Here is a 25,727-nt window from a genome sequence, read left to right as displayed (position 1 = left end):
GCTGTTCCAGAACTTCACTCCTCTGATGGTTAGAAACTTTCGCCTAATTTCAAACCTAAACTTGTGGATGGCCATTGACTTCAGTGGTACTGTTAATGTAAAATTAAACACCTTACATAAATGGTTGCAGGATTGAGACCTAAAGCTCCTAAATAAATTTAGTCTAATTTTAAAAAGGATGACATCCTGGCCCCAGTCAATTGCAAAACACCTATTGACTTAATTGAGGTCAGGGCTTTATCCTGGAGTACCCAATAGCTTCTGTTGACTTTGGTGAGAGCTGAGAATGCTCAGCAGGACTGAAAATCAGGCTGAACTTATTTAGAAGCCTACAAGCCTCATTTGGGAAAGCATTAAGAATATGATTAAGTCCCTCCCTCCTCACTATTTAGGATGTCCCTTAAGGGCTGCCCTGAATGGGGCATTTTAGCTATGAGAGCCTAAATGTGGATTCAAGACCTACCGTTGAGCCTTCTGTCTTATTAAAAGTCTCATCCTGTGCTTGAACCACAAATTAACTTTTCTCTTTTTCATTTTTAGGCTAACAGTGGAAGCTCAGAACTACAGGAAATTATGAGAAGACGACAAGAAAAAATTAGTGCAGCTGCCACAGATTCAGGAGTGGAATCTTTTGATGAGGGAAGTAGTCACTGAATGTCTCTTCCTTTTTCTTTTAATTCCATTGTCCTTGGCATTATTCCATGAAGCTTTGTTTTAGGAAGCGATGAAGGGGAATGTCTGATTTATATTATTTTGTAGACATAACTTGTTGCCATAAAGAAACAATGCAACAGGACTTGACAGAAGTATCCATTCCTGGCCCTTTACCACTTGGGATTAAAAAAACTACTCAGTGGAAGGTCTTGGCACTTAGGAAAACCCTTACACCCAACCATGAGTTTTAGCCTTGTCGAATTAACCATTTCATGCTGTTTGTGGATAATCAGAAACACATTGCTGCTTTTGATTTATTCAAATGAAGCTGAGTCAGCAGTAAAACATATTTGGACCTTCACTAATATAACAGTTTAAATTCCATCTGTTGCTGTAGTCTGAGATTCGCTCCTTTTGTCTTAGTCTCCCTTCTTGTGCTCTGAACAGCGGGATGTTCAGATTTATTTAAAAGTTCTTGATGCCAAGGTTAACTCAAAGGTTAAATGTTTAGAACACCTTTTGGAATACAGGCTGAATTTTTCTTGCATCTCTTGCAAAGTGTTTTATTACTCATGAAGCTGTTGATAGCGAGAGAATATATTCTGTACTTTGATTTTATTTCTATTTCACTGATTACGAACCATACTATTACATAGCAACGAATAAATAGAAAACAATAACACACAAGTCAGCCTACAAAGGTGGTCACATCTGCTTTTGATAGCTATAAAGATATTCACAGTATTTTTAATAGGCTTGCATTTTGGTTGGTAACTTAACCAGTCAAAAGGAAATGTAATCCAGACTTTTTTTTGTGTTGATCCCAAATGTCAAGTATGTTACAAAAAAAAAAAGAAAAAAAATGTTTATTTATAAATTTAAACTTTTGAAAAATTATTGATTTTGGGGGAAGGAGAGGAACACTTTCCAGAAAATATTTTTCGAAAAACAGTTTGTCACAAAAGGTTCTATTGTTTCACGTGTATAAAGACTGACACTTCATTTATCTAGTTTCATTAGTGCCTTTTTCACAATTCAGCTAAAAGTCCGCAATAAGCAGTGTTTGCTGTATGTTAAAGAGTTGTATCTTTGTTGTTACAAAGAAGGGATTGAGGCAAGGAAATGGTCCTGATTTTGTCCTTCGAGTGTGCTCTTCCTATACATATTAGAAAAACAAATCATCTTTTGTAATCTGCTCCATAACATGAAAAACCCAAATCTTAATAAATGTATTTAATGCCATTCATCCCAAAGCACCTTACAAATGCTTTCACTGCGTGTGTGTATTAAATGTAAATAGTGTCTCGCCGTGCTCCACTGCAGTAATCTCACAAGCTGTAGGCGTGGAAGGTGAAGAATCCTGTATTAAATTTTAAACTCCTACAGCCACAGTTTGACCCACTTAGGTTTATGCAGTGTTCCTCTCCCCTCCCCCAAAAAGTGGGGGTAAATGGTTTTGTCTCCTGAGTTGGCTGCATGGAACTATTTTATCTAGGCAAACTCTGACATTTAGCATTATAGGATAGATGTTGTCTCTGCACTGGCACCATGTCACCTTGACCAGTTCTCTAACTTGACACACTGATGTTGGCCCAGTCCTCTCCAATAGTGCAACATTCCTGGTCTTTGTCTCCCTACTGTGAGTAGGCAATGCATGACTGACAAAAGACTGTTGCACCTTGCTTTATTTTACATCAAGCACAGAGTAAGCAGCAGATAAAACCTACATAAAACTGTATTACGCTCTTGGCAAACTGAAAGTGGAGTCGCTTTGCTTCGACTTAAAAAGAATGCCACCCGTTAGGGCAGTAGAGTGACCAGCTGTCTTGATTTTATATAGGGACAGTCATGGTATGGGGGGCATTGACTTACATAGGAGTTTATTCCCCAATCTAGTTACCCTAGATGACAGTCACAGCTTTACACACCCTTCCACAAGTTTGTGGGATCACTTAAGGATTGATTCACTTTCGGCGAAAAGGAAATGGCAACTACACACTGCAGTTGTATAGTCCATGTGAGCTGACGAAAGGAGTAAGCTGCATAATCCTCCTCTGGAAGTTTTTTCTATGATGGCTGCTCATTGAGTGGAAGGAGACCACAGCAATAATGTCTATGGAAATACTGGGGGGGGGGGGGGGAAGAATCATCCTGATGCTGTTTAAGGACAAACTAGCAGCAGGGTAAAGTGAATGTCTGAGCTGATACCCACACCACGGCAAGCTACAATTTTATGGCACTGTCTATGCTAAATTAAAGAGGACATGTGTTCCCTGCCTAGCAGATTGAAAGCTGGGTAGCATTTGGGAAGGTATCCCCTTTTGCTGCAATTACTCTGAAGGTGTGAACAGTCTCTGGGCACTTCATACTTGCCCAGCCCATCCACTTAACACCCGACTCACTTCTCCCTAGCAAGAGCATGGCAAAAGACAACCATTCAAAAATGTCACAGTGAGTGCCTCAAGAAAAAAGACTTATGGAAGAGGTCACCCAATGTTATGTTAAATAGCACATGGCTCAGGCAATGTGGTGATTTACAAGTAAGATTTATTATAACCGTGCTTTGGGAAATTTAGACTCTACCCTTGTGAGACTACATGTCCAGCATGTCTGATGACGCCACCTTATGCTGATGGGAGAGCGCTCTTCCTGTCAACATTATAAAACCACCTCTGTGAGCAGCAGCAGCTCTACTCCTGACACTGTGCAAACAAGCTCTGATGTCCGTGTAACATGTCACTGGGGTGGGTTTCCTCACCCCTCAGTGACATTGTTAGGCTGCAGCATCACCTTAGGCTTGGGGTCAAATCATAGGTGCAGTAGCACTGTGTATTGAAACACAGCTCTCAAGGCAGCAGAGCACTTGAGGGTGGGCTGAACTCCCTTTGATTGTAGTGGGAATTAAGCAACAGCATAAATGTTAACGTATGTGCTTTGAGACCTCACGGCTTTGCTAAGGAGAAGAAGGAAATCAAGGAAAACAAACATGCTTGGTGGAAGAATTTGTAAGCAGACACTCCTGGAGGGGGGAGAATGGTCTTATGTGAGACACACTGTCATTTCAGCTGGATAAACAAGTGACTGGTTTTCAACTTACCGGCCTTGTAGCTTGTATGTGTACAACCTTATTCAAGCAAGTTGCACTATAATCGGGACTTTGCTCCTGAGTAAGGACAACAGGTTCATAAAGAAAATATTGGTCTGGCAAATGATTGTCCAACTCCATCTGCATGTGTGTGCATTGCATACACAAAATAGGGTCATATGGATGTGTATAAGAAAGGCCTCGAGCTGTATGCATGAAAGGGGTATTGTGTCTCTGTTTAAGTCACACCAGTGTGTGTTCAGCTGCGTTCAGGGGCTTGATCATATTTGAGCCCTTCTGTTCATCAAATGCTTTTTAAAACAACCTCCTTTCAGGTCAGCCCACTTCTATGTTGTTCCATTTATGTTGTTTTTGTTCTGCTGCTGCAGCAGTTTAACAAGATTAGTCATTGTTTCTATTTCTCATGTGTGGTGTTGCACCTCACACAGAGATAAAATAGCTACCCTTTGTTATCTGTCAGAATGGGGGCAAAAGGAACTTGACCATGTGCACCTCTCAGCATTTGTACAAACACTGTAGAAACACCAGAGAAGATATCAAAACTAATAACTCCGGCTTTGGTAAATAAGCTACAGATTTTCACCCAGGCTCCTTTAAAAATCATGTAAATGGGATTGTTAAAGCTCATTTGAGTAGGTGGGTTGATTGATTTGGGGAAGGACAAGCTTGAGAATTAAAACACAGGACCAGGAGTTTGATGAATAAAGTGCAAATAGTTTTGCAATAGTAGATATTGAAATTGAGTAATTTTGAACCTACTATTCCTTTCCTTAATAAATAACTGGAGAAATGCAAGGGACATACACCAAAAGTCAGCACTTGCATGTAGTTTTAGCAAATGCTATGACAACCATAGGCCCATCCCTTGAACTGTGGCAGGCTACTGGATCCCCTCCTACTCCCTGAAGGGCAGGAAAAAGCTTTCAACACCAATGATTGCATTGTCCACTTGAGTGCAGTTTGCATGGCCAGGAAGATGGCTGTCCTCTGTTCTTATATGACACCCATCACTCTGGTAGCTAAGCACCTCCTTTTGTCAGATTCACCTCAGGAAGGCCATGCTGGCTGATAATGGAGCGACCTCCATTAGAATGAGAGCCTGCGCCTCACTCTAAACCTCATAAAGGCTAGCCTCCGCAAGGTCTACCAGCCTTCTGTGTGTAACTCAAACAGGGGGCAGCCTACAGGAAATTTTCCATCACGATCTGTACTAACTACCAAAAAGAAAAGATAATCATGCCAACCTTTTAAGGTAAATAGGTCTTTGGCTTTTACATAGATCTCTGCTGAATTCTAGCAGGTGTGTTTGGGGCCAGGTAGGTTGTACCATTGGCAAAGTTGGTTACCTAAGCGTAAGTCTGGAATTTTTTTAAGTTGTAATCTACAGTCGTATGTTCAGGCTGTGTCTAACGTCCAGCTTTGCTGTGATACTAATTACCTTCTGTTTCTAAATGGAGAATATAGAGAATGAGTGAGCAATGGACAGCGACGGCAAAAAAATAAACAAAACATCCAGGAGGTTTTCTTTGACCAGTGTTATTTGTGCCATTCAAGTTCACACAGCTCTGGCCTCAAGCTCAAAGTCTATTCTACAACCTCAAATCAGCTAAGCCTAAAACAGATATTTTGTACACATTACTGCTTTGTTTGAAACTTTAACACTTCCAACAGAATGAAATCAACACACTTGTTTTCTCCTTCCATTGATTGTAAAACAATGCCTACACTTCTATGGCCAGCATGTATGGTATATATCTGTGTACTGAAACCACTACAGTGATGATCTACATCTAAATGTGCATGAACCATAATTCTACAGGAGGTTTGGTCTATTCAACTTTACAGTAGAGAGGCGCCTGAACCAAAACCCCAGAGCCAAACTCCTCTGTACTTTGGTCGGGAGGGGAAACTGCAATCCAAACCTGGATCCAAATTTTGAAGCCAGCCCCATCTCCATGTGGCATGGGGGTATTTGAACTTCAGCTATGACTGTTGCAGCTGAGGTCCATGCCCATTTTAGAAGGAATCAACCACCCATTAGGGTATTCATGTCCCCTACTGAACAAAGAACTTTGTGTGCATGCAGATATATAAGACAGAATGATTCCTAGGTAAGCACAGGAAGGCTTTAAATACATACAGAAATATGGACTGCGGCAAGAGCTGCATGGCTCTGGGGATTTTAGTACTAGTTTGTGATTCTGAATTCTGCTTAGGTCAGGAGAGACTGACTGCTGGCTGTTTGTGCAATAGCCACCCTAGAGAAAATGGCACCCTTGTTGTCATTTGTGGCACCCTCCGGCTCAGGGTTGAGGCACATTGGTGGGGCAGTGGAAGAAGCTTGCACTGTTGTAGCCTGAGCAGTTACCAGTTCTGTCCATGAAGACAGGATTTCAGGCTCCAGGACTATCAGGCCGGTCTTTTGCACCAGCATTAAATACCCAATTTAAAAAAAAAATGGCGGTTACATTTCAGGTCTTAATTGAGCGGCATCACCATACAAGTGACACAGAAGTGGAGACTGAACTAATGTGTTGGCCCATAATGATGATCCCTCCATGACAGGGGCTGAGACACACAGGTGGGAGATATGTGGGGAAAGCAGAGTTGCTGCCACCTCTACCATACCCATTTAGTGATCAGAGGATGTAGCTTTCATCTGTGCAAGTCTGGAACCCTTCACAAGTACCCAATTTACTTTTTGAGAGGGGAATAGATCTATGCTAATATAGCATAAAAAAAAAATCTCCCAAATTCTCCTCAGGCTCTTTTACAGTTCCTGGGTTGTGGTGCAGTAGCACCACAGTCACGGTAGAGAGAGCCAGGTGGGAAAAGCAGCAGCCTTACTCATGGTGATGTTTTCACAGGCAAGCAATCCCATGTATTTACTTTCAGTTCACTTTTTTTGTTTGTTTGTTTACATTTAGTACCGTTGCCTCTTACGTCCAATGAAGTGACAAAAAGCACTAGGTTACAAAAATGCCATCGCCATCCACTCTGAAAGCATTCATGTCACAATACACATGATGTACTGGAATTATACAAAGCCAAAGGAATACCACATCACACTGACTAAAAATGAAACTGACAGCAAAAAACCAAACAAACCAAAAAAAACAAAACCCAACCCCCAAGTTCCTGCAGGAATCCATACCGATGCTTTGACACCATCATTGTAACAAAGCCATAAACAATTCCCTTAACATGCCACAACCCTCATTTCCACATCACCCTCAATTCCCAGCTCATCAGAAAGAGGATGCTGCATTCATTACAGCAACTATTTTTTTCCTCGGCATGAATCAGCTTCACATTTTTATACAGGGCGAATATATTTAAAACAACAATAAATGAGGGGTATAGGCACCAGAGACTGCTCAGACAGCTAAATGCTACAGCAACAGAGTCTAAAGGTTATCCAACTCCAAATTCTTCTGCACTTTCCTTATAGCTTCAATCTGAAAATTACCTGATATGGGGTATTACTGAAAGAGTAGAGGAACAATCCCGCAGTTCAATTAGGAGAAGCACAATCAAAAACCAGACCAACAGAAGCTTTCTAATGTAGGCCTTCCACTCCAGTCTTGAACTTTACTATTTTGGAGTGTTAATAAAGCTTCATGGGTATTGTATTCTCCCTACTCCACTGAAGCACAGTACTTCTATGCTGCCATAAACAGAGTCAAATCAATATCCCATTTCCTCTTCACATAATCCACAATCCTTCATGTATGTTTATGTCTTGTATTCACTAATGAGGTATTATTAGATACTAACAATGCCTGTTCTCTTAGCGACTTCAGCACAGATCAGCAACACATGAAGAAAGTTCTTCTTCATTCAGATTCAGCCATTAAAAAAATATTGCACGTGCTTTAACCTTAAGCCCAACCTGCACAGAAAAACTTAAACCAAAACAAAAACCACTCTTCTGCAGTACTGTGTTTTACACACATATTTCAGTATCTTTTCCATCCTGATTTAGTTGAATTTGGTCCAGTATTTAAAAAATGTCCAGAAATTAAACAGTCCAAAAGACACAGCAGGCTCTTTAAGGCTAAGTCTCCCCAGTGCTTCTAAAATTTAAAGTATCTTTCTTTTATTGTCCATGTACTGCAAAGCAGTGGCCTTCCATGGCAAAACAGCTAGCAGTTCAAACAAAAAAAAACAATCAAAAAAAAAATTTGAAGCCAGGGAAGATGGGTGTACTTCACGGTCTCATCTGGAAAAGAACAAAGGAAATGGATCCTATTTGAAAATGCTACATAACATTAGCCATTTATTTTTAGTTTTACAAAAACTCAGTATAGGAAGGGATAGCTGGCTAACCTTAGGAAAGTGCAGCAACCTCATCAGGACGATTTATATGAAAAGCTGGGAGAAAGTTTCAGTCAGCTTTTTTTTTTTTTTAAATGATTGGTGAGCCAAAAAGAAAGTCTTAAAATGCTAAGAAATGTATGATTTATCATTCCACTCCAACTCAAAGGGGTTTTCCTCTCACTGTCTACACACACCACCACCACCGAAGGAAAGACCAGGCATGGAAAGCTTCAACCATAAGGTAGAATTATTAGAGTATGGGAAAACGTATAATGAAAGTCCTGATGTAAAACATTAATTACACCAGGGCACTGGGATTATCAACTGGGAGCCGAACTTTAGGGGTGGCGCTGTCATACGTACCAGCTGTGACTCTGATCTAGGACTTGCTGACATTCTCATATATGACATCACTGATGCAGAACTGCTGTTTCTTCTTTAGCCACATCAATTGCACACACTGGTGAATAAAAATGTATTGTTCCTGGGAGGAAAGACCAAACATACATATTTTTGCACTTGGGATAGCTTGGGTAAAGCTGGTCAGTAAAGTAATAGCTGCTAACAATAGTCTGCACATTGATTCTTAAATAATATCTGTAGTTAATAGTATGCTGTCTGCATAGCAGTGTCCCCATTCAAGAAATTAGCTCATCATACACAGTACCAATGGAAGCATAAAGCTCATCAGAACTGCCCATGTCACTGTTCTTGACTCTTCTTAATTAACTGAGTAATTAATAGACTTTAGTAATGTTGACTGAATGTATGACACTTGGAGAATGATGCTATCTGCTAATGGTAAGTAGGTAAGACAATAAAATATATGCAGATATAAGTGTGAAAGAGATCAAGGATGTTATTTGATACTATCTAGCAGACACAGGTATAACAAGGTTCAAGCGCTGGAAGTTGAAGCTAGACAAATTTGGACTGGAAATAAGGCACAGATTTAACAGGTTAGCAACCTTTGGACCAATTTACCAAGAGTTGTGGTGGCTTCTCCATCACTGCCCATTTTAAAAGCAAGATTGGATATTTTTTTATCCTAAACAAAAGTTCAAACAGGAATTAATTCAGCGAAGTTCTGTGGCCTGTGTTATGGCAGCAGGTCACACTAGATCATCACTATGGGCTGTCTGGCTTTATAATCTATATATGCTTAGCACCCTTACCACCTTGGCTTTTGTCTTGTCCGATCTTACAAACTAAGCAGGGTCAGTAGGTGGAGAGGAGGCCGACAAGGAAAATCCAGCTACAAGAAGCAGCATTGGTGATTCTCTAGGTGGCAGTCCCCCCTCTGAGGTAGTACTGCCCTGATGTGGTAAGAGGGGCCTTTTTGGTGAGATGAGGTTTTTCTCATCTTTGGTCATTAAAAGATCTTTGGGACGGTTTGCAAGAATAGGCATGTTAACCCCATGGTGCTGGCCAATTTACAATTTACAATTGGGTAATTGTATTCTACCATCTTAACTTCCCCTGCCATTGCAACCTATCTGGTAGCTTTGGAGGGCCCTACTGAATAACTGCTACATTTTCCCTGGCCATAGCTGCATTTCAGGGGTTGGTATATGAAACAATTCTTGTATGTGTAATTTTGCAAGTACTTGGATATACAAAGGATATTCTGTACAAAACCCTTATATTCTTATTGCTTGAAAATATATTATGCCCAGAAGAGCATCTCAAAGCATTACACTCCTTACATTTAGGCAAATAAAAGCCATACTTGGTGACTTTCTATGCCTGCGTATCTATAACGTGTGACGCATTGTCGATGGGAGAAAGCTCTCCCGCTGACAAAATAAAACCACCTAAACGAGCAGCGGGAGCTTCGTCAGTGGGAGAGTGTGTCCTGCCGACACAGCACTGTCCCCACAAGTGCTTATGCTGGCAAAACGTATGTTGTTCAGAGGTATGTTTTTTCACACCCCTGCACGACAAAAGTTTTGCCAGCAGGAGCGCTAGTGTAGACAAGGCTTTAGTCTCATTCCAACCTAAATGGAGGTAAAGTTTGATAAAACCATCAGTCTGTCTCTGGACCGTGTGTAGAAAGAGAACACTCGCTCAAAACCTGGCACAGACGGACGACTGTGGCGCTTGAGATAGCTTCAAGCCACAAAACGGGGGGTTGGATTTCAAATCTCCCCTCCAGAATTATTCAGACTCTGGGAGTTGGTTCAGCCCCTTAAAACTATCAGAACGTCTACACAGGGATAAAAGCCCCACGGCATGGCCGTGGCTGGCCTGGGTTAGCTGACTTGGGCTCGCAGGGCTCAAGCTGTGGGGCTAAAAGTTGCTGGGGAGACGTTCAGGCTCAGGTTCGGGCTGGAGCCGACCCTTTACTCTCACAGGGTCCCAGGGTTCAGGCTCCCGCCCAAGCCTGAATGCCTACCCAGCAATTTTTCAACCCCGAAGCCTGAACCCCATGAGCCCAAGTCAGCTAACCTGGGCCAACTGCAGGTTTTTCATTCCAGTGTACACACACCTTATGAAGCCAGCGCAAAATGCAGATCTGACTTCTAACTGGATTTCAAACATCCATTCACCTGGGATCCCAGGTTTTGATTCAGGTTCATCTCTCCTCTAAACTCACCTGGAGTGCATTCAATTGGTACACTGTCCAGTGAACCTCAGCCAAGTTTCCAGTTTGGAAGGCACATGAAACCAGGTGAGTTGTGTGGGGCTTCAAGTTTTGTAATGAAAAGTTCTAATTGATCAGTCCTGGCTGCTCTTAAATTACACTGACATCTAGTGGCCTGCTGGGGTATAGCTTTATAAAGACTAGGAAACTCCACTCCAATTTAAAAAGAAAGAACCTGAAGAGGTCAGCGCTGGCAAACACACACGTGGATGACATCTTGCCTGCGAGGTAAGATTTTCCTGTTTGTCAGGTTGCATTAGAGCAAGCTTTGTTGACTAAAGTTATAAAACAGGCATCTCCCTAATTCATTCACAGCGCCAGTGGGCCAAATCCTGCTCCCTCGTATTTAATCCTGCCCATTGGCACCAGTTCCTGGAGCACTTTAATCTTGATCTAGCTTTCCGAAGCATTACAAAGTCCTTCTGTCAGTATATAAGTGTGCAGGTGCATTAGGGGGAAGGAGGGAGAGAGGACCTAGTGATGCTTTGCTAAAATGCCAATGCAGCCGGGAACAGACCAGCTGGGCAACAGTATGAAACTTGGAAACAATATGGAAGTTGTTGGATTGTGTGGGGCTGTGGAGCACCCTACTCCCCAACCAAAAAGGAGATCTAGCGTCACCTCCTGGTTTCTCACATTACTCTCCTCTAGTCCATATTCAACTGCACAGAGGTAAAAGCCTCTTCTACGACATGGTAACTCAGTGACATTCAAGAATTAAAAATCCCCCCACCAAATAATCTCCATGATTTAAATTGGAGTCTTTCCTATGACATCAATAGGCATTGGATCAGGTCCTTAAGTGATGGTGAAAGGTCCTGGCCTGATTCCGCTAGAGAATGAAGTCCTCTCTCTAAAGGACATCAACAAGATGGACAATGGCACTGCCCTCATACTATCTCAGCTAATTTGCTTCAACCCTCATCTGGAGTGACCCATATATCTAAGGGTAGTGTATGCTCCAGCCCAGTAAATCCTTTGCATATCTGTAAAGGCTGCCAGTTGTGGTGGTGGTATTGTGACGTGGTCTCCATGCTAGGAACTGGTTGGAGATCACCAGCTTGTTTCACACAGCCAACAGGCAGCTGGCAGCAAATGAAAACTTTCAGCTATAACAAAAGCTTTTGGGAATGAAAAGGGGGGAAAAAACTCTGTTCTAAAAATTTTGTTCCTATTTGTTTCTGGAATAATATATTTTTCACAGAAGTAGTTTGATGATTTTTTTTTTTAATTTTCCAGTTTGAAAATTTTCAAAAGAAACTTTTTAGCCAAGAAACAGATGCGTGTGTAAAAACCTGTTGTGGCTTCTCCCTGCTGCCTTTTATTTGTTTTGTTTTTGTTTTCCAAATTCTCGAGTGGATTTGAATAGCGGTCTGATCCTACTTCCAGTCCCATAAATCATTTAAGCCCTTGATCAAGTCCAATATTTTTAAAAATGGTGTATTTTAAATAATTCATACACTTCTATTGTAATGCTTGTTCACAGACTAGTTTCTTATAAGATGGGACCAGCCTGTCTGCTTTAGAAAGCTTCAAACAGGTTGTAAGTAAGTACTTTGATCTACTCCGATGTATTGATAATTTATATAGCAGACTGATAAAAATGTGAAAGTATTACACATTTAACATGGAGAAGACAACTATTTTATCTATTTACAGGACTGTGTCAGAAACTCAAGGGACTCTGCAGCAGAATGATCCAAGGGCACACTATAGAGAAGAGCATGAAAGAGTTGATACTACATTAGTGCAATACAGATTTTTAACACCTTGTATTTTCAAAATACACGAAGATGAAATTCATACCTCCGTCTGTACCATGGACATCCTATAGGACCGCATGTCAGACACCAGCCCTAATATATCTACAAACTCGTGATCACGAATGTGCTGTGAGAGCCGATCCAATGCTATAAAGGTTCCCGTTCGTCCCACGCCAGCGCTGTAACACACACATCATTACAGGTTACTACTCTTTTGGAGTGGGGATGCAGGCGATGAGTGGTTGTGGGGTACAGAAAGCAGATACTGTGCTGTAATTCAGAATGATGAAAATACGTCTAATTTGCACTGGATTCAAACACTTGATTAATCCTTAGAAAATATGCCACACAATAATTCACAATACATTTATAAAGAATGCACAGGACTAATGGCTTTGCAATTATATCACCTTTCTTTAAAAATTATAATATAGTTATCTAGAGGTGCTGATAGGCAATTGACTAATTCTGCCTAGCTGAAACTATCTGGGTTGAAGAATGCAGATCCTCAGAACGATATTCTGGGTCAAAGCAGTTGGGGTAAATCTGACTCTCTCTCACATTCTGTTGACTGATCATCTTTCTCCCAATGCCAACTCCCTTTCTCCCTTATATTTCTTCTAACGACGAGAGGTATAAAACTACTCGAGCTGTATTTGTGAATTCAGGTAGACCTACTTCATTGTGCCTACAGCAAATGAGCTTGATGAAGTTACACTTGTAGTTCCACAAGGTTTTAGCTTCGTAACGCTACAAAGTCAACAGACGTCTTGTGAAATGGTCACTGTGACATCGTGACTGGCTTTGAGAGTCACAGAAGAGATTTTCAGCTGCCAGGTACTCAGTACTTTTTAAAGTCAGACCATCTATTTAGATGCCAAAATATGGATTTAAGAGGCTAACTGGGGGGAGAGGAATGGGGGAGAAAGAGACAAAAAGTCTCACAAACAATATATTATTTTCTTATATATAGAGAGAGATTGAAAATCTTAGTTTTTAATTTTATTAGGCCTGATTTTTAAAGGTGCTGAACAGTTCGATATAAATAGGTGTGAATCCAACATTCTGAAACCAAGCCTTGCTTTCACATTCTTGATGCAACTTATGTGAAGTTGGTAAATATTCATTGCATACCTCAGAGAAAAGTTTTAAACTGACCAGGGATGGCTTCAGGCATAAATTGACTAGGCAGATGCATAGAACTTCATATATCTGGGACTTTGGTAGAATATTTTTTAATCCAATAAAAGTGGTTGATTTCATAAATATGAGAGAGATGTGGTAAAAATTTATGAATCCAATAACAAGTTTTTGACATGTCCTACCATTAATCAATTAATCCAATTGAATGAATTTGGCAGACATGATAAAATAGATATCCAACAGATATAATAATAAACTTATGACTCTGATAAGAGAAGGTCAGTTTTATATATTTAGTAACAGTATCAATTTCATGCATTCATTAAAGTTAGAGAAGAATTTTAATGGTCTCCAAAAGTATCTAGAAAACATTAATCTGGTCATTTTTTCCACTGATTTCATGAAATCATTTCTTCTATCCATGCACTGACTTAGAATGCTAGAGTGCAGTGTATCCGAAAACACATTTCTCTGCAGGTCATATTATTCCTATGAAAAAGTAAGATACTTCACTGATGTTCTAGAGCTTCATCGCCAGCCCCCAAACCCTCCTGATGCAAAGTAGGCATGAGCAGGGAAGTTACATATAGGGTTGTGAAACTAAATGTAGATAAGTCCCCTCTTTGAGCCTACCAATGTCTGTCTAGTTTTGCATTAGGGCTCTATCCTGCAGCTTTATTCACCATGAGTTAACCTAGTAACTTCTGTGAAACAACTCATAAGGAGAGGTGCAGGACTGAACACTATTAGAAATGAAAAGTTCTGCTATTGCACCACTTCCTAGGGAGAATTTTGGAAATCACATGAGGAACTAGAAAGAGTGATACTGAAAATGGCTGTTTGCTGAGTAATGTCATGGTTATTTAGGGCATACCCTGTGAGTGCAAAGGACAGCCAGTTCTAAACACCACTTCAGTAATAAGGAAGTCATGCTGGAGGCTTTTGACATTGTGTGCATGCAACATAACTGTATCTATACATACCCATAGCTCGTGAGTGGATGCCTTAGGGATAGATGAGGTAGGGAGGTGGGGTTAATAGCTCCATGAAGCTGTCAGTTCCATTCAGGGTATAGCTAGCAGTTTAAACACACACTAGCTGACCTTTTTCCTAAGTAACCCTATAATAATCTACCATTACCACAAGCAGTCTTACCATTACACATTATGGACCAAATTAATCTTTGATGTCACTTCAATGGAGTTACATCAGGAATCAATTTGGTGCAATCATTAATGCAGCAGCTGCCTTCAGAGAGCTCAGTAGTGTCTTACAGGAAGCCTGATGATGAACAAAAGTGACAGTTACTATATTAAAACACTGCCCTCAAGAAAAGAAAATCCTATATATTGTGGCATATGGTTTACTGCCCGCCTATGGATTTAACTCCCAGCATGGTGGACTGAAAGCCAAGTTATCTGAGAGCGATGATTTATGCAAAGTACTTCTCTGTAGGGAAAAGGCATACTGTTTGACAGACTGTTTTGATTTCTCCATCTGAATTGCAAAAACATGGAAATGCAATGGTAGGGCCAGATCCACAGCTGATATAAATCAACATAGCGGCATGGATATTGGTGGAGCTATGCCAATTTACCTCAAGTGAGAATCTGGCCTGTAATACTTCACTATGAGAAAAATATATATTATATGTCACTCTCTTTCTCTCCTTACATCTGGAACGCAGAACAAAATCCTGGTCCCATATAACTCAATGGCAAAACTCTCACTAACTGAAATAGGACCAGAATTTTACCATAAGACAAAATATTACAATTCTCTATCCCTGAAAGATGAAAAAAATCCCTCCCGTCCAGTCTTCTTGTCAATGGATTTGAATGGTTACACATTAAAGAAATATGGAAAATTAAGCCTTTACCTGCAGTGTATGACCATGGGGCCTTTACTCTTTGTTGACTGCTGTCTGACCATCTGTACAAACTGCAGGATGCTCTCTGCAGCATTTGTAGTGGGGACACCATGATCAGGCCAGGCAGTGTAGTTAAAATGCATCACATCTTGCACCTCATCAGCCTAAGGGGGAAAAACAAAACAACAGCATGGTCATACTCATTTTAGCTGTGCAGTCACTTTCAGTCTGACTCAAGCATTTACAAATGCAAACTAATGAAATTAGAGCTAGCCAAAAATGGTAAAGATTTTATGTGAAAATTTTCAACATCATTCTTGCTCTGTGTTTCAAAAAGGAACAATTTTTTCAGTTAATTTTTTTTTGTAAATCCTTAAAAAAAAGAGAGACTATAAACTTAGAAATTTTAAAGGTCAGGTTTCATTGAACAAAAAACAAAAAACAAACGTTTTTTCTCCAAAAAAATGTTTTAACAAAAATATTTGGCATTCAAAAAATTGCTAACAGCTCTAATTGAAACATACTAGAAAGCTAGGACAGTACTTTGACAAACAAGGATCTGGCTTTCAGACAAATGCACTCAAGTGACAGTTTCTGATCACCACAACTCAGAACAGTTAATGCTGTAAATTAAGGTTCTAAACCACTGTACTGGTCTCCCATTCTTGCATGAGTTCAACTGATGGTTGCTGTAGCTATTCGTGCCATTCAAAACATTGGGAGGCAGAGCGGCCATCGGCATAGACTCCTGAACATCTGGATGCTTATCCTTACACCTTTGGTTTGGAAATCTGATGCTCTCAAAAGAATTCCTGTACTTCCTGATTTTGATAGACTGGAAATATCTCAAGAATGGACTTTCTGGTCCAAATTAGAGAGCATGCGAGTGCACAGGAATGGCTGGGGCTTGATTCAGTTCTATTTTCACATTACACTGTACAATTGTTTTGCCCATCCCTAGCTGTACTCCTGCCTGTGCCTGACCCTCAACAAAGTACAAGTGTTTGAAAGATTAGGATATGCAGCAGGTCCCTCCCACTTTCTCTGCTTAGATCAGTTAATACAGTAAAACATTCCATTACCACAGTACCAAGGGATGGAATACCATTCCTGGATGAAACTTTGTTTTATGAGAGAGCATTTTGGGGGCACGGCATCAAAAGAATGCCAAGAATAATGTGCAATTACCTCCTTTACAAACAATATTCCTCAACTTCTATATTCTTACTTTCAGGTCTTGAACAGTTTATAATTGAAAAAAAGACCATCATCTGATATACAGGACCAAAAAAAAAAAAAAAAAAGGAAATGTGGTCTTCAAACCAACCATTATCATTAATTATTTGTACTACACTAGCACTTAGATACACTAGTCATGATCAGGGACTCATCGTGCTAGGTGCTGTACATTCACTCTATACTAGTTAACAATCCTCCTGGGAATCCTCAGGTGTCCAATTAGGGCACCATTGCCATTCCTTTGCACCACAGCAGCAAGATACAAAGCATAACAATTGGTAGTGGATTTTGTTATGTGAACATTTGTCTAGTAGGATCTAGGCTAGAGAGGCAACCGTTTTTTATCCCTTACTCTCTGAAGATGCCTGGGATGGATAAAAACTAGAGACAGGCCTGAACCAAAACCCCAGATTGGAACGTCCTTGAAATGTGAAGGTGTTTGCAATCAAAACCTATTTATGAATGTTGCTGTTCATGCCTCTGTCTATAACTAACTGCCCCAAAACTCCAGATTTGAACACCCCTGAATTGTGGAGTATTTGAGATATGGATCCAAATTTTGCAGGATGGGCTGATCTCTAATGAAAAGCAACGAAACATCTTTCACTTTCACCTACATAGCTGATTCTGAAGTTCCTGTAAGACCAGTCTGTTTGCTCCTCCTCAGAGAGCATCTCCACTGTGATGTCCCCATAAGCAATAGGCTCTTCTGTAAAAGGCCAATAATGATCACATTTCACCTAGAAGAAAAACAGGACAATCAAAATCTCTTTAGACTCAGGTTTGGGAAGCAACACAGCAGAATTTTGCTTGGCACTTAAGCAAGTGAACAAAATTTGCTATGATAGGTCTCTGGCACATATGTGCACCTGTGTGTTATGTAGATGTGTGTGTAAACTCTCCACAAAAATGAAGCTCCTATAAGCTTCAGAAAAGCAGCCTCAAATGGCAAAAGAAAGGAAGCTCATAGACTGTAGATAGTTGTAATCCCTAACAGAAGAGCTTTGATGATCTCAAATAACAAGTTTCCAAAATGCAGTGAACAAGATAATACACGAAAGGGAACAAAAATATATGTTCCAAATGTTCTCTGTTGCAGTGTAAAGGACCATGATGTAATATTTTTATTTACTTATTTTATTTAGATTTAAAATAATGAAGATGACCAACCACGGCTCCAGGCACCCTAACAATCAATCGTACAGTAAATGCAATACAATTAAACCATAGCAGCATTTAAATCCATTCCACAGGAAACGCATATCTCATTCACCATCTAAGCAGCACAGCCTCAGCCTTGTCCAGAGGCCCTGTCAAACAGGTGTCTTTTTCAGCGTGCTTGCAGAGTCACCAAATCGGGATTATTTTGGAACAAGAGGGTGGGAGGAGCAAGTTCCAGAGTCCCAGAGCTCCCACAGAGAACAGCCTGCCAGTCACCCTCTTTCTTTTACAAGGAGGAGGATCCAGCTGAGCGTCCATGCTGACTGCAGTGGGGGCAGTATGGCATGAGGAGAGAGGCAGTCCCTCAGACTGGCCAGTCCCAGCCCATTCATGGCTTTATAGGTCATAATCAACACTTTAAATTCCCCCCAGAGACCAATGGGCAGCTAGTGTATATCCTGGAGCACTGCTGTCACTATGCCCTACTCAGTAACCAAACCACTGCATTCTACACCAGCCTCAGTCTCTGAATGGTTCTAAGGTGTAACCCCATGTAGACAGCATTGCAATAGCCTAGTCCTGAGGTAACAAAAGTGTGGATAACACTGGCAAGGTCTGTGCCCAGAAGGAAAGGCCAGAGTGTTCCAGCCAGACACTGAAGGGAAAAAAAGCTAACCTGGGCCATTGCTGTGATATGGTTGTCAAACAGCAGCAGGGGGGTCTACAATCACCCCAGTAGTGAACACTTAACTAATGACAGGTATACTCCCTCCTCAATCCAAGGGGCTAATATTACCTCTGCCATCTCTCCCAGCTGCTTCACCAAACCCACCAACATTGCCTCGAGCTTAGCTGGTTTCAGCCGTCACCAGCTCACTGTTATCCATGCGCCAACACGGGTGCATGACTTGACCCCGACACGGGCAGAGAAACTGAACTGCATCATCCAAACCAGACAAGATAGATACTCGGAGTGGGGTGTCATCATCAGACTGCACCCTATGCCTCTTTACTAGTAACCTATCCGAGATCATATGCACTGTACATGTATTACCTGATTATTATATTTTATATTCCATTTTGAAAAATAATGTTTTGTTATTTTTATACAGCTCCAACATGGACATCTGGCATGTCATTTGTGCGTGTGTTAGTTCTAGCCATTTTCACAGATGATAAAACAGCTGGGAATCAAATGTATAGGTTACAAATATCATGGCCAAGGCTGCACTGATTTGTTTATCTCAGCTTCATGAAAGAATAACTATTAAGTTGATATCTGTTATAATGGCTGCACTGAAAACGTGCAACAGAGCCCGTTGAGTTAAATTCTAATTTACAGAGAACAACATGATATTTGGAGGCATGCTTCAACCAAGAGAAATCACTGTTGCCATCTTTAATTTTAGTATTGTTTTGTTCTCTTGGAAAGTGCCAGAACAACGGTCCTAGGAAATGAGTGTTCTATTCATCCACAGAAGTAGTACAGCATGGACTCTGGCAGCTCCTCCGTGATGCCCCAACAATGTGCTGACCTGAAGGGAGCGTAAGAACCTACTTCAATCACCATGCCCAGTCAATTCTCTATATCTCTGCTGAAACTGCCCATAAGAGGGACAACTGGTGGCAACTGTGATTATAGTTTTTGCAATGTGGATAGACACGTATGAATTAGGAACTGAGCTGGGTCCACCACTCATTTCAGAGATATCAACAAAAAGCCATCATATAGTAACAATTTTTCAGTCGCTACTAGCCTGGATTCAGCCTGAGCCATCCTGTTCCTATTGCTACCATTTTTTAAAGTCTAATTTGAGTCATGTAAGAATCTTTAACTTTTGATAAAATCTACTCAGCCTCTTACAACTGGTAACTTCCTACTAAAGATGGGGCCAAAGCAAAACCTCAGGTTCAAACACAACTGAACTTCAGGAAGTTCACATCTGGAGTCAAACATTGCCACCATTACCCATGAAGTTCAGCACCTGCATTTTAGACTTATTATTTATTATCATTAAATATTAATTATTTGTATTAGAGTAGCACCCAGAGGTCCCAATTCAAATAGGGGTCCCTCTGCACTAAGTGCCCTAGCAGTACAACAAATAGAAGCATTCCTGAGCTGAAAAGTTTACACTAAATGACCATGGGTCCCCTTTCTGGATCTCCTGTTGATTTCATTAGGAACTTTGGGTTCAAAGGGCTTTCAAGATCTTGCCTTATATTGCTGCTTTGTGTTATAAAATAACACAAAAGCACTGAATGACCACTGAAGTTATTTATTTCCTTGAAAAATACACATAGGATTATGTTACCTACCCTTCTTTTTTCATTACACTGAGTGAGCATAACAATGATTTGTGATTTTTGTTGCAGAACCATCTTCCAAAAATCATTCCTTGTCTCTGGCAATGGTCCCTGGGTTGCAATGTATTCCTGTGGTGAGTTGTAGCCCTAAGAGACAGGTGCAGTTTATTAATATAGTTCATTTCACAGACCTTTCAGAACATACATTTTCCTCAGGAGCATATTTATAACATGTTTTTAAGTTACATTTTTGAACGTTTAACCCCAGAATTCAAAAAGAGCTTTTTAAGTGTAATTCCTAACATGAAGAAGCTATACAAAGTTTTTTTTGTTTGTTGGTTTTAATTCGGTGAAAAATGGATTTATTTGTTTTTTAAGTCAAAACATTTCCCAGGAGATTTTGAGTCCTAAATACTAGCTAAGGAATACATGCATAAGTGTTTGTAAGATCAGGACCTAAATCAGTAATATACCTGGTAATCTTAGGCCTAAAATAATAGTTATAGATTATTCTAAAAGTCATAACTCTTAAAAGGTTATCATTTACTAAACCTGAAGCACCTTTAGGAGAAATTATACCCCATCCATTCTTATCCCCTATCCCTCTGCTAATCTGTATTTGTAGATGCTTTTTTTGGCACTGTTATTGTAGAAAAGGGTAATTGTAAAAAACACAAGATGCCATTTCAGTATCTGCTAATTAACATCAGGCATATTTGCTGGGTGTTAAGGGTTGATTTAACTATGACCCTGGCTGCCTGTTTACAGTGAGCACAGGAGGAGATTATCAGAAGAACTGAGGTTGGAAAGTTGTTGAAAAAAAATTGCGATACATTCAAGACATGGTATGTTCCTACATGAATTGGGCTATGGATGTGTCAGCCTACAGCATTCAAGTAATTAAAATATTGATGATTTGGAAGCACTTTCTACAGGCAGTCTAATTCAGCATTTACCATCTGTAAAAGACTCAGTTCAAACGCAACACTCATAATAATTTATAACTACAGAACACATTTCATTTTGCTTCATAAGAAGTATATACAACTGATGTGGCCCACTTCTGTTGTTGTTGGAAAGCAGATTACTGTGACCACTAGGGTTTGAGATGAAACTACCATGAGGTGCCAAGTGGGAGAGTGATCATCAAAATAAGCCAAATACTGCCAAACTAGCTGTGCTGCATCTAAAGGACAGATTGGGAGGTGATTTTTGTTTGTAACATTAAACACATCTAAAATATAAAAACGGAACTGACAAAAGCTGAAGAGATCATCATGTATATCTGGATGCTATGAAATTGTCATTCTAGTTTTCTGACTCTCAAAGCATCACATTCACACGTTCTTTTTTCCTTAAATATTAATAAAGAGTCTGTGTGGCCTTATCACTTAGTTCTGTGATCTTGTCAGATCTCAGAAGCTAAATAAATAAGGTCAGTGCGTTCTCAGTATTCAGATGGGAGACATCCAAAGTGATGCACGGAGTGGTGATATTGATTCAGTAATGCTCTTCCCATTTTAGTCAGGACTGAACTAAGATCCTAATGTGAAACCAAAGACTGTTAGAGTTGTTTCAGTGGATAACAAGAACACAGATATGGCAACCATTTGTAGTCATTAAAGATGCCACAGCACTTTTCACAAGGAATAGGGTATTTTCCCATGTCCTGGCCAAATTTCTATGTATAAAATTACATTTTGCCTCCCTACATATCCCCATACAGTTTCAGCTGAATACAGTGTTCTTTACTTCCTGTCCTAAACCTAGAGCAGTATTGCTATGACCTATTAGACAGCTGCTCTAACACAAATGCAGGAAAGAAGGCATGCATAGAACAATGCCAAGATCAGGGTAGTTCAAACAGAAGCTATGTTTGCACACCATGCCTTGGCTTGTGCTCTGTGCATTTTAATTGTACTTGTATCTCTGACTCACTGCCTTTATTCCACATAGATTAAAAGATTGGAAAAAAAAAAACTTTAGTTGTCTGATGATAGCAGTGCAGAGTTTAGCTTTTTCACCGATGTCCTCAGCCACCTGTAACAGGATGCACGCAACTTTCAATGTGCACAAAACAGGTTTATGGGCTGGTGGAAAGTGGTGAAGGCAAAATTAGTGAAACTGTGGTAGATTTAAAAAAAAAAAAAAAGCCACCAAACTGCTAGGAATTTTCACTCCTTTCACTGCCCGTGTGATATTTAGCTACTAAAAATATTATTCCTCAGGTTGATTTGAGTCTTATCACTTACAGGAATATAGTTGGCATTAATGTAGTCTGAACCTTCTTCTTCATTCATTGAAACTAATCTGACACGGCTAAAGTCATCTGTAAAAAGAAGCAAAACAACAATGGGGCACATGAGCAAACTGGGGAAGGTCTTAAATAATGTCCTAAAATCCTGAAACACAATTACACGCTCTCCAGCATAATAAAGGCAAAACTGTAGTGTACTGACAATCCATACTGATAAGCAATGCCCAGTTCCCGCTGCATGGATATGGCTTCATTACTGCCGCATACTACTGCCTTCAAGAGTCTTCACTTTCAGGTTTCTTTGGATCTCATTGAAATCATGGGGTAGGGGGGAAGCTGAAGAATGCTGCTCAGCAGTAGGAATGACCTACTATTTTCACTATCATTTACAATCATGATAAATATAAAACAGAGCTTCATCCTTTCAAAAGTAAGAAAGACCTACTTCTCTCCAAGGACAGCTTTTAGAACAAGCTTTTTATCTGCTGGAAAACTGGCACCAATTCCACAATTAAAACTCTTCTTTTCTTTCCCCCACCCCCAGAAGGACCCTTGTGGGAGTCTGCATATATTGTACTTACAGGGCAGGACATTTGTGTAGCGATTTTTACATCGATTCATGGGAAGGGCAGCAGCAGAATGGGGTATGTCAAGCCCAATCAGTTTTAGCTCCTGTGTATGACAGCAGGGGAAATGTTGCCGTTACATTAACACCTGGAAAATCATGGTTTGTGCACCCTGGGAGCCAAAGCACTTATTTACTGACACCATATATACAGCAAGTTTCCTTCTAATACCTCATCCATGTGGCTCAGATCTGCTCCAGGGGGACCTCTTCTAAGAGTGGGAGGGAAGTCTGGTCTCCATGCTCATTCAACCTTTGGCTATCCTGATGAGACTGTCAGTATGTTTGTCAATTCCTGCCACCTAAGATGATGATTTTGTTCTGATCTACCAAACTCATTCCACATAGGCCACTGAATAGCTCTCAGATGGTGTCACTTCCCAACAACCCAAGCTCAATTTAAGTAATGCTTCCTCAATTATTTACAACTCACAGCTGCTTTTGATCCTGAGATTTATATATATAATTGCTATTCATTACCTTAAACAATCACATATGAAATATTCTGTAACATATGATCATAACTGAGATTAACACAATGTGTGCTGCCTGAGAGAACAGTGGGTGAAATCCTAACCGTATCAAATCAACATCAACAGATGCAGGATTCCACCCAGTGTTTGTAGTTTCCTTTGTCTTTACTTGACAACCTTACTTTTTTAGCACTGGGGAAATAAAATAATCAGACAAGAACACATGTCCCCTGCAAAATGTCCCTTTGTTTCAGAAGATTTGTTTGTCACCAATGCCATTTTTCATATAAAAAATGCATTGCAGTAAACTTAGGCTACCACGTGATCTATGCTAAAACAGAAGTCTGGGTCTGAACACCACAATTGTACCATCCATCCGGTTCTTTCAGTTTTGCACAAGTAGTAGTCCAATCTGGAGGAGCCAGGAGGAGTCATCTCCAGATACATACCTCAAATTGCAGAGAAAATTTATAATCTGAATCTTTGGCCATATCCTTGATGTAGCCATCAAAGTCATCCAACTGGACAGGGCTTTTAAAAAACACATGGAAAAGAAATTCATTTCTTAAATAGGTTTGTTTTGAATACTAACAATTCCCTAACCTGTATTTTTAATATTTATTCTACTAAGTATTATACCTGGGACAGAGTTTACAAAAAATATGAAACTTGTGTACCTGAAATGTAACACATACTGTCTGATGAATCATATACTTGTGATTACATGTAGTGTATTGTAGACGTGTGTAGTTAATAGGATAAATCTACCTTTGTCATTGAGCTCAATTCTGCAGTCCACCTTCAGGCAAAATTCCCATTAGTTTCAGTTGGAATTTTGTTTGATTTAGGATGCAGCCCATTGGCAATGGAACATAGCATTGAGAGTCAGGAGAGCTGCCACCTCTCCCAACTCTTTATCCCTCAAATCACACCATTTTAAAGGGGGCCCTCTAGCTATACATCTGATTGAAATCTTCATTTCATTTAAAAATGAGCCTGGGGTGCCAGATTTGGATCCTGATTTTAAATCCCATCAGAGTTCAGGTAGTCATATCCGGGTTTTTTGTTTTTTAATTACAATATATTGGCACTACTTCCTGGAAGGTAGCAAAAGCAGCTCATTTAAACTGCCTTAGCGGCGCATAAAAAATCCCTTTCATACAGGGGGAACTATCTGGTAAACAGACACTTTTAAATTTAAATTTGTGTACCATAATCACACAAGACATTAATAGGTGTCATAGGTGGGTCCATCCACAATAGGCCTTAATTTGGGTCAGACAAGGCCTGTGATGTAGAAAATGCAAAATACAAATTTCAGCGCCAGAGCAACAGTTCTTTTCACCACTGGCTTTGAGAGGTTCAAGTGTTTCCAATGTTTGACATTAGAAGCCAAATTCTACTCTAGTATGAGTGGGCCCAACGCCCATTGAAGACAATGGTGCATAGACCTACTGGGCCAGATCCTTAATTGGTATGAACTGGCCTAGCTTTAATGACTCTAATGAAGCTATGACTATTTACCCCCGCTGAGGATCAAGCGCTTAGTAATGAGTCATTTTATTAACACCTTAAATAGTGAAATACTGTCAGTTTCCCTCACCTAATTATGTTTAAATTTACAAAATACTGAAGCATGTACACACTAATCTGTTCATTTATTTGAAACAGTATGCACCAAGGGAACTTGTCTTTTATCACCAGATAATTACTCCTGTTTACCTGTTAACGTTAATGATCTAATACAAAACCAGCAACTGCCAACAGAGCCTGCTATCAAGAGGGAAACAGCAATATGAACAAATCTGTTCCAGTTTTTCAACAGTTTGTCATTTTTAAACGAGGAAAGGCCTTGCCGGAATTGCTAACTTAGTATAATTGATCTTTCCCTGATGGTTAATTTTCTATCAGTCAGGAGCTCTTTTACCACAGCCTATCTGTTGAGATGATATAACAAAACACAAGGTACTCTTGATTTAGTGTAATTATCTGTTGTCGTGTGCTTCCAGACTTCTCTTGCTACAAACTCCCTCTGGAGGTATTAGCCAGCATGAAAGATATTTATCTCTGTAGCTACAACACCACTATGCAATATGCACCATATTTCCTATAGTCATGAAAATTATTGTTCAGTCTAATGTGACGATCGATTGTTTTAGAATATT

The 25,727-nt window shown here is 40.1% G+C and overlaps 2 protein-coding genes across 13 annotated transcripts in view; one reads left to right on the top strand and one right to left on the bottom strand.

Moving 5' to 3' along the window:
• Positions 1-1,787, top strand: part of EPS8 (EGFR pathway substrate 8, signaling adaptor) — a 198,716-nt gene extending 196,929 nt beyond the window's left edge. For all 8 annotated transcript variants that reach the window (XM_067559146.1, XM_067559151.1, XM_067559149.1 and 5 more), the window contains one exon: positions 541-1,787. In XM_067559146.1, coding sequence (XP_067415247.1) covers positions 541-654 — 114 coding nt within the window. In that variant the 3' untranslated portion in view covers positions 655-1,787. The remainder of the gene's footprint in view (positions 1-540) is intronic.
• A 3,324-nt stretch (positions 1,788-5,111) lies between these two features.
• Positions 5,112-25,727, bottom strand: part of PTPRO (protein tyrosine phosphatase receptor type O) — a 192,371-nt gene continuing 171,755 nt past the window's right edge. For all 5 annotated transcript variants that reach the window (XM_067559141.1, XM_067559142.1, XM_067559145.1 and 2 more), the window contains 9 exons: positions 24,012-24,093; positions 23,046-23,136; positions 22,460-22,536; positions 20,220-20,354; positions 17,357-17,479; positions 15,510-15,664; positions 12,531-12,666; positions 8,444-8,564; positions 5,112-7,982 (listed from right to left, as the gene is read on the bottom strand). In XM_067559141.1, coding sequence (XP_067415242.1) covers positions 8,460-8,564; positions 12,531-12,666; positions 15,510-15,664; positions 17,357-17,479; positions 20,220-20,354; positions 22,460-22,536; positions 23,046-23,136; positions 24,012-24,093 — 904 coding nt within the window. In that variant the 3' untranslated portion in view covers positions 5,112-7,982; positions 8,444-8,459. The remainder of the gene's footprint in view (positions 7,983-8,443; positions 8,565-12,530; positions 12,667-15,509; positions 15,665-17,356; positions 17,480-20,219; positions 20,355-22,459; positions 22,537-23,045; positions 23,137-24,011; positions 24,094-25,727) is intronic.

The sequence above is a fragment of the Emydura macquarii genome, unplaced genomic scaffold (assembly GCF_026122565.2).
Source record: "Emydura macquarii macquarii isolate MOO-44397 ecotype Brisbane River unplaced genomic scaffold, CSIRO-AGI_Emac_v2 contig_2205, whole genome shotgun sequence".
Classification (NCBI taxonomy): domain Eukaryota; kingdom Metazoa; phylum Chordata; order Testudines; family Chelidae; genus Emydura; species Emydura macquarii.
The sequence above is the reverse complement of the archived record's forward strand: the minus strand, read 5'-3'. Positions and strand labels throughout refer to the sequence as shown.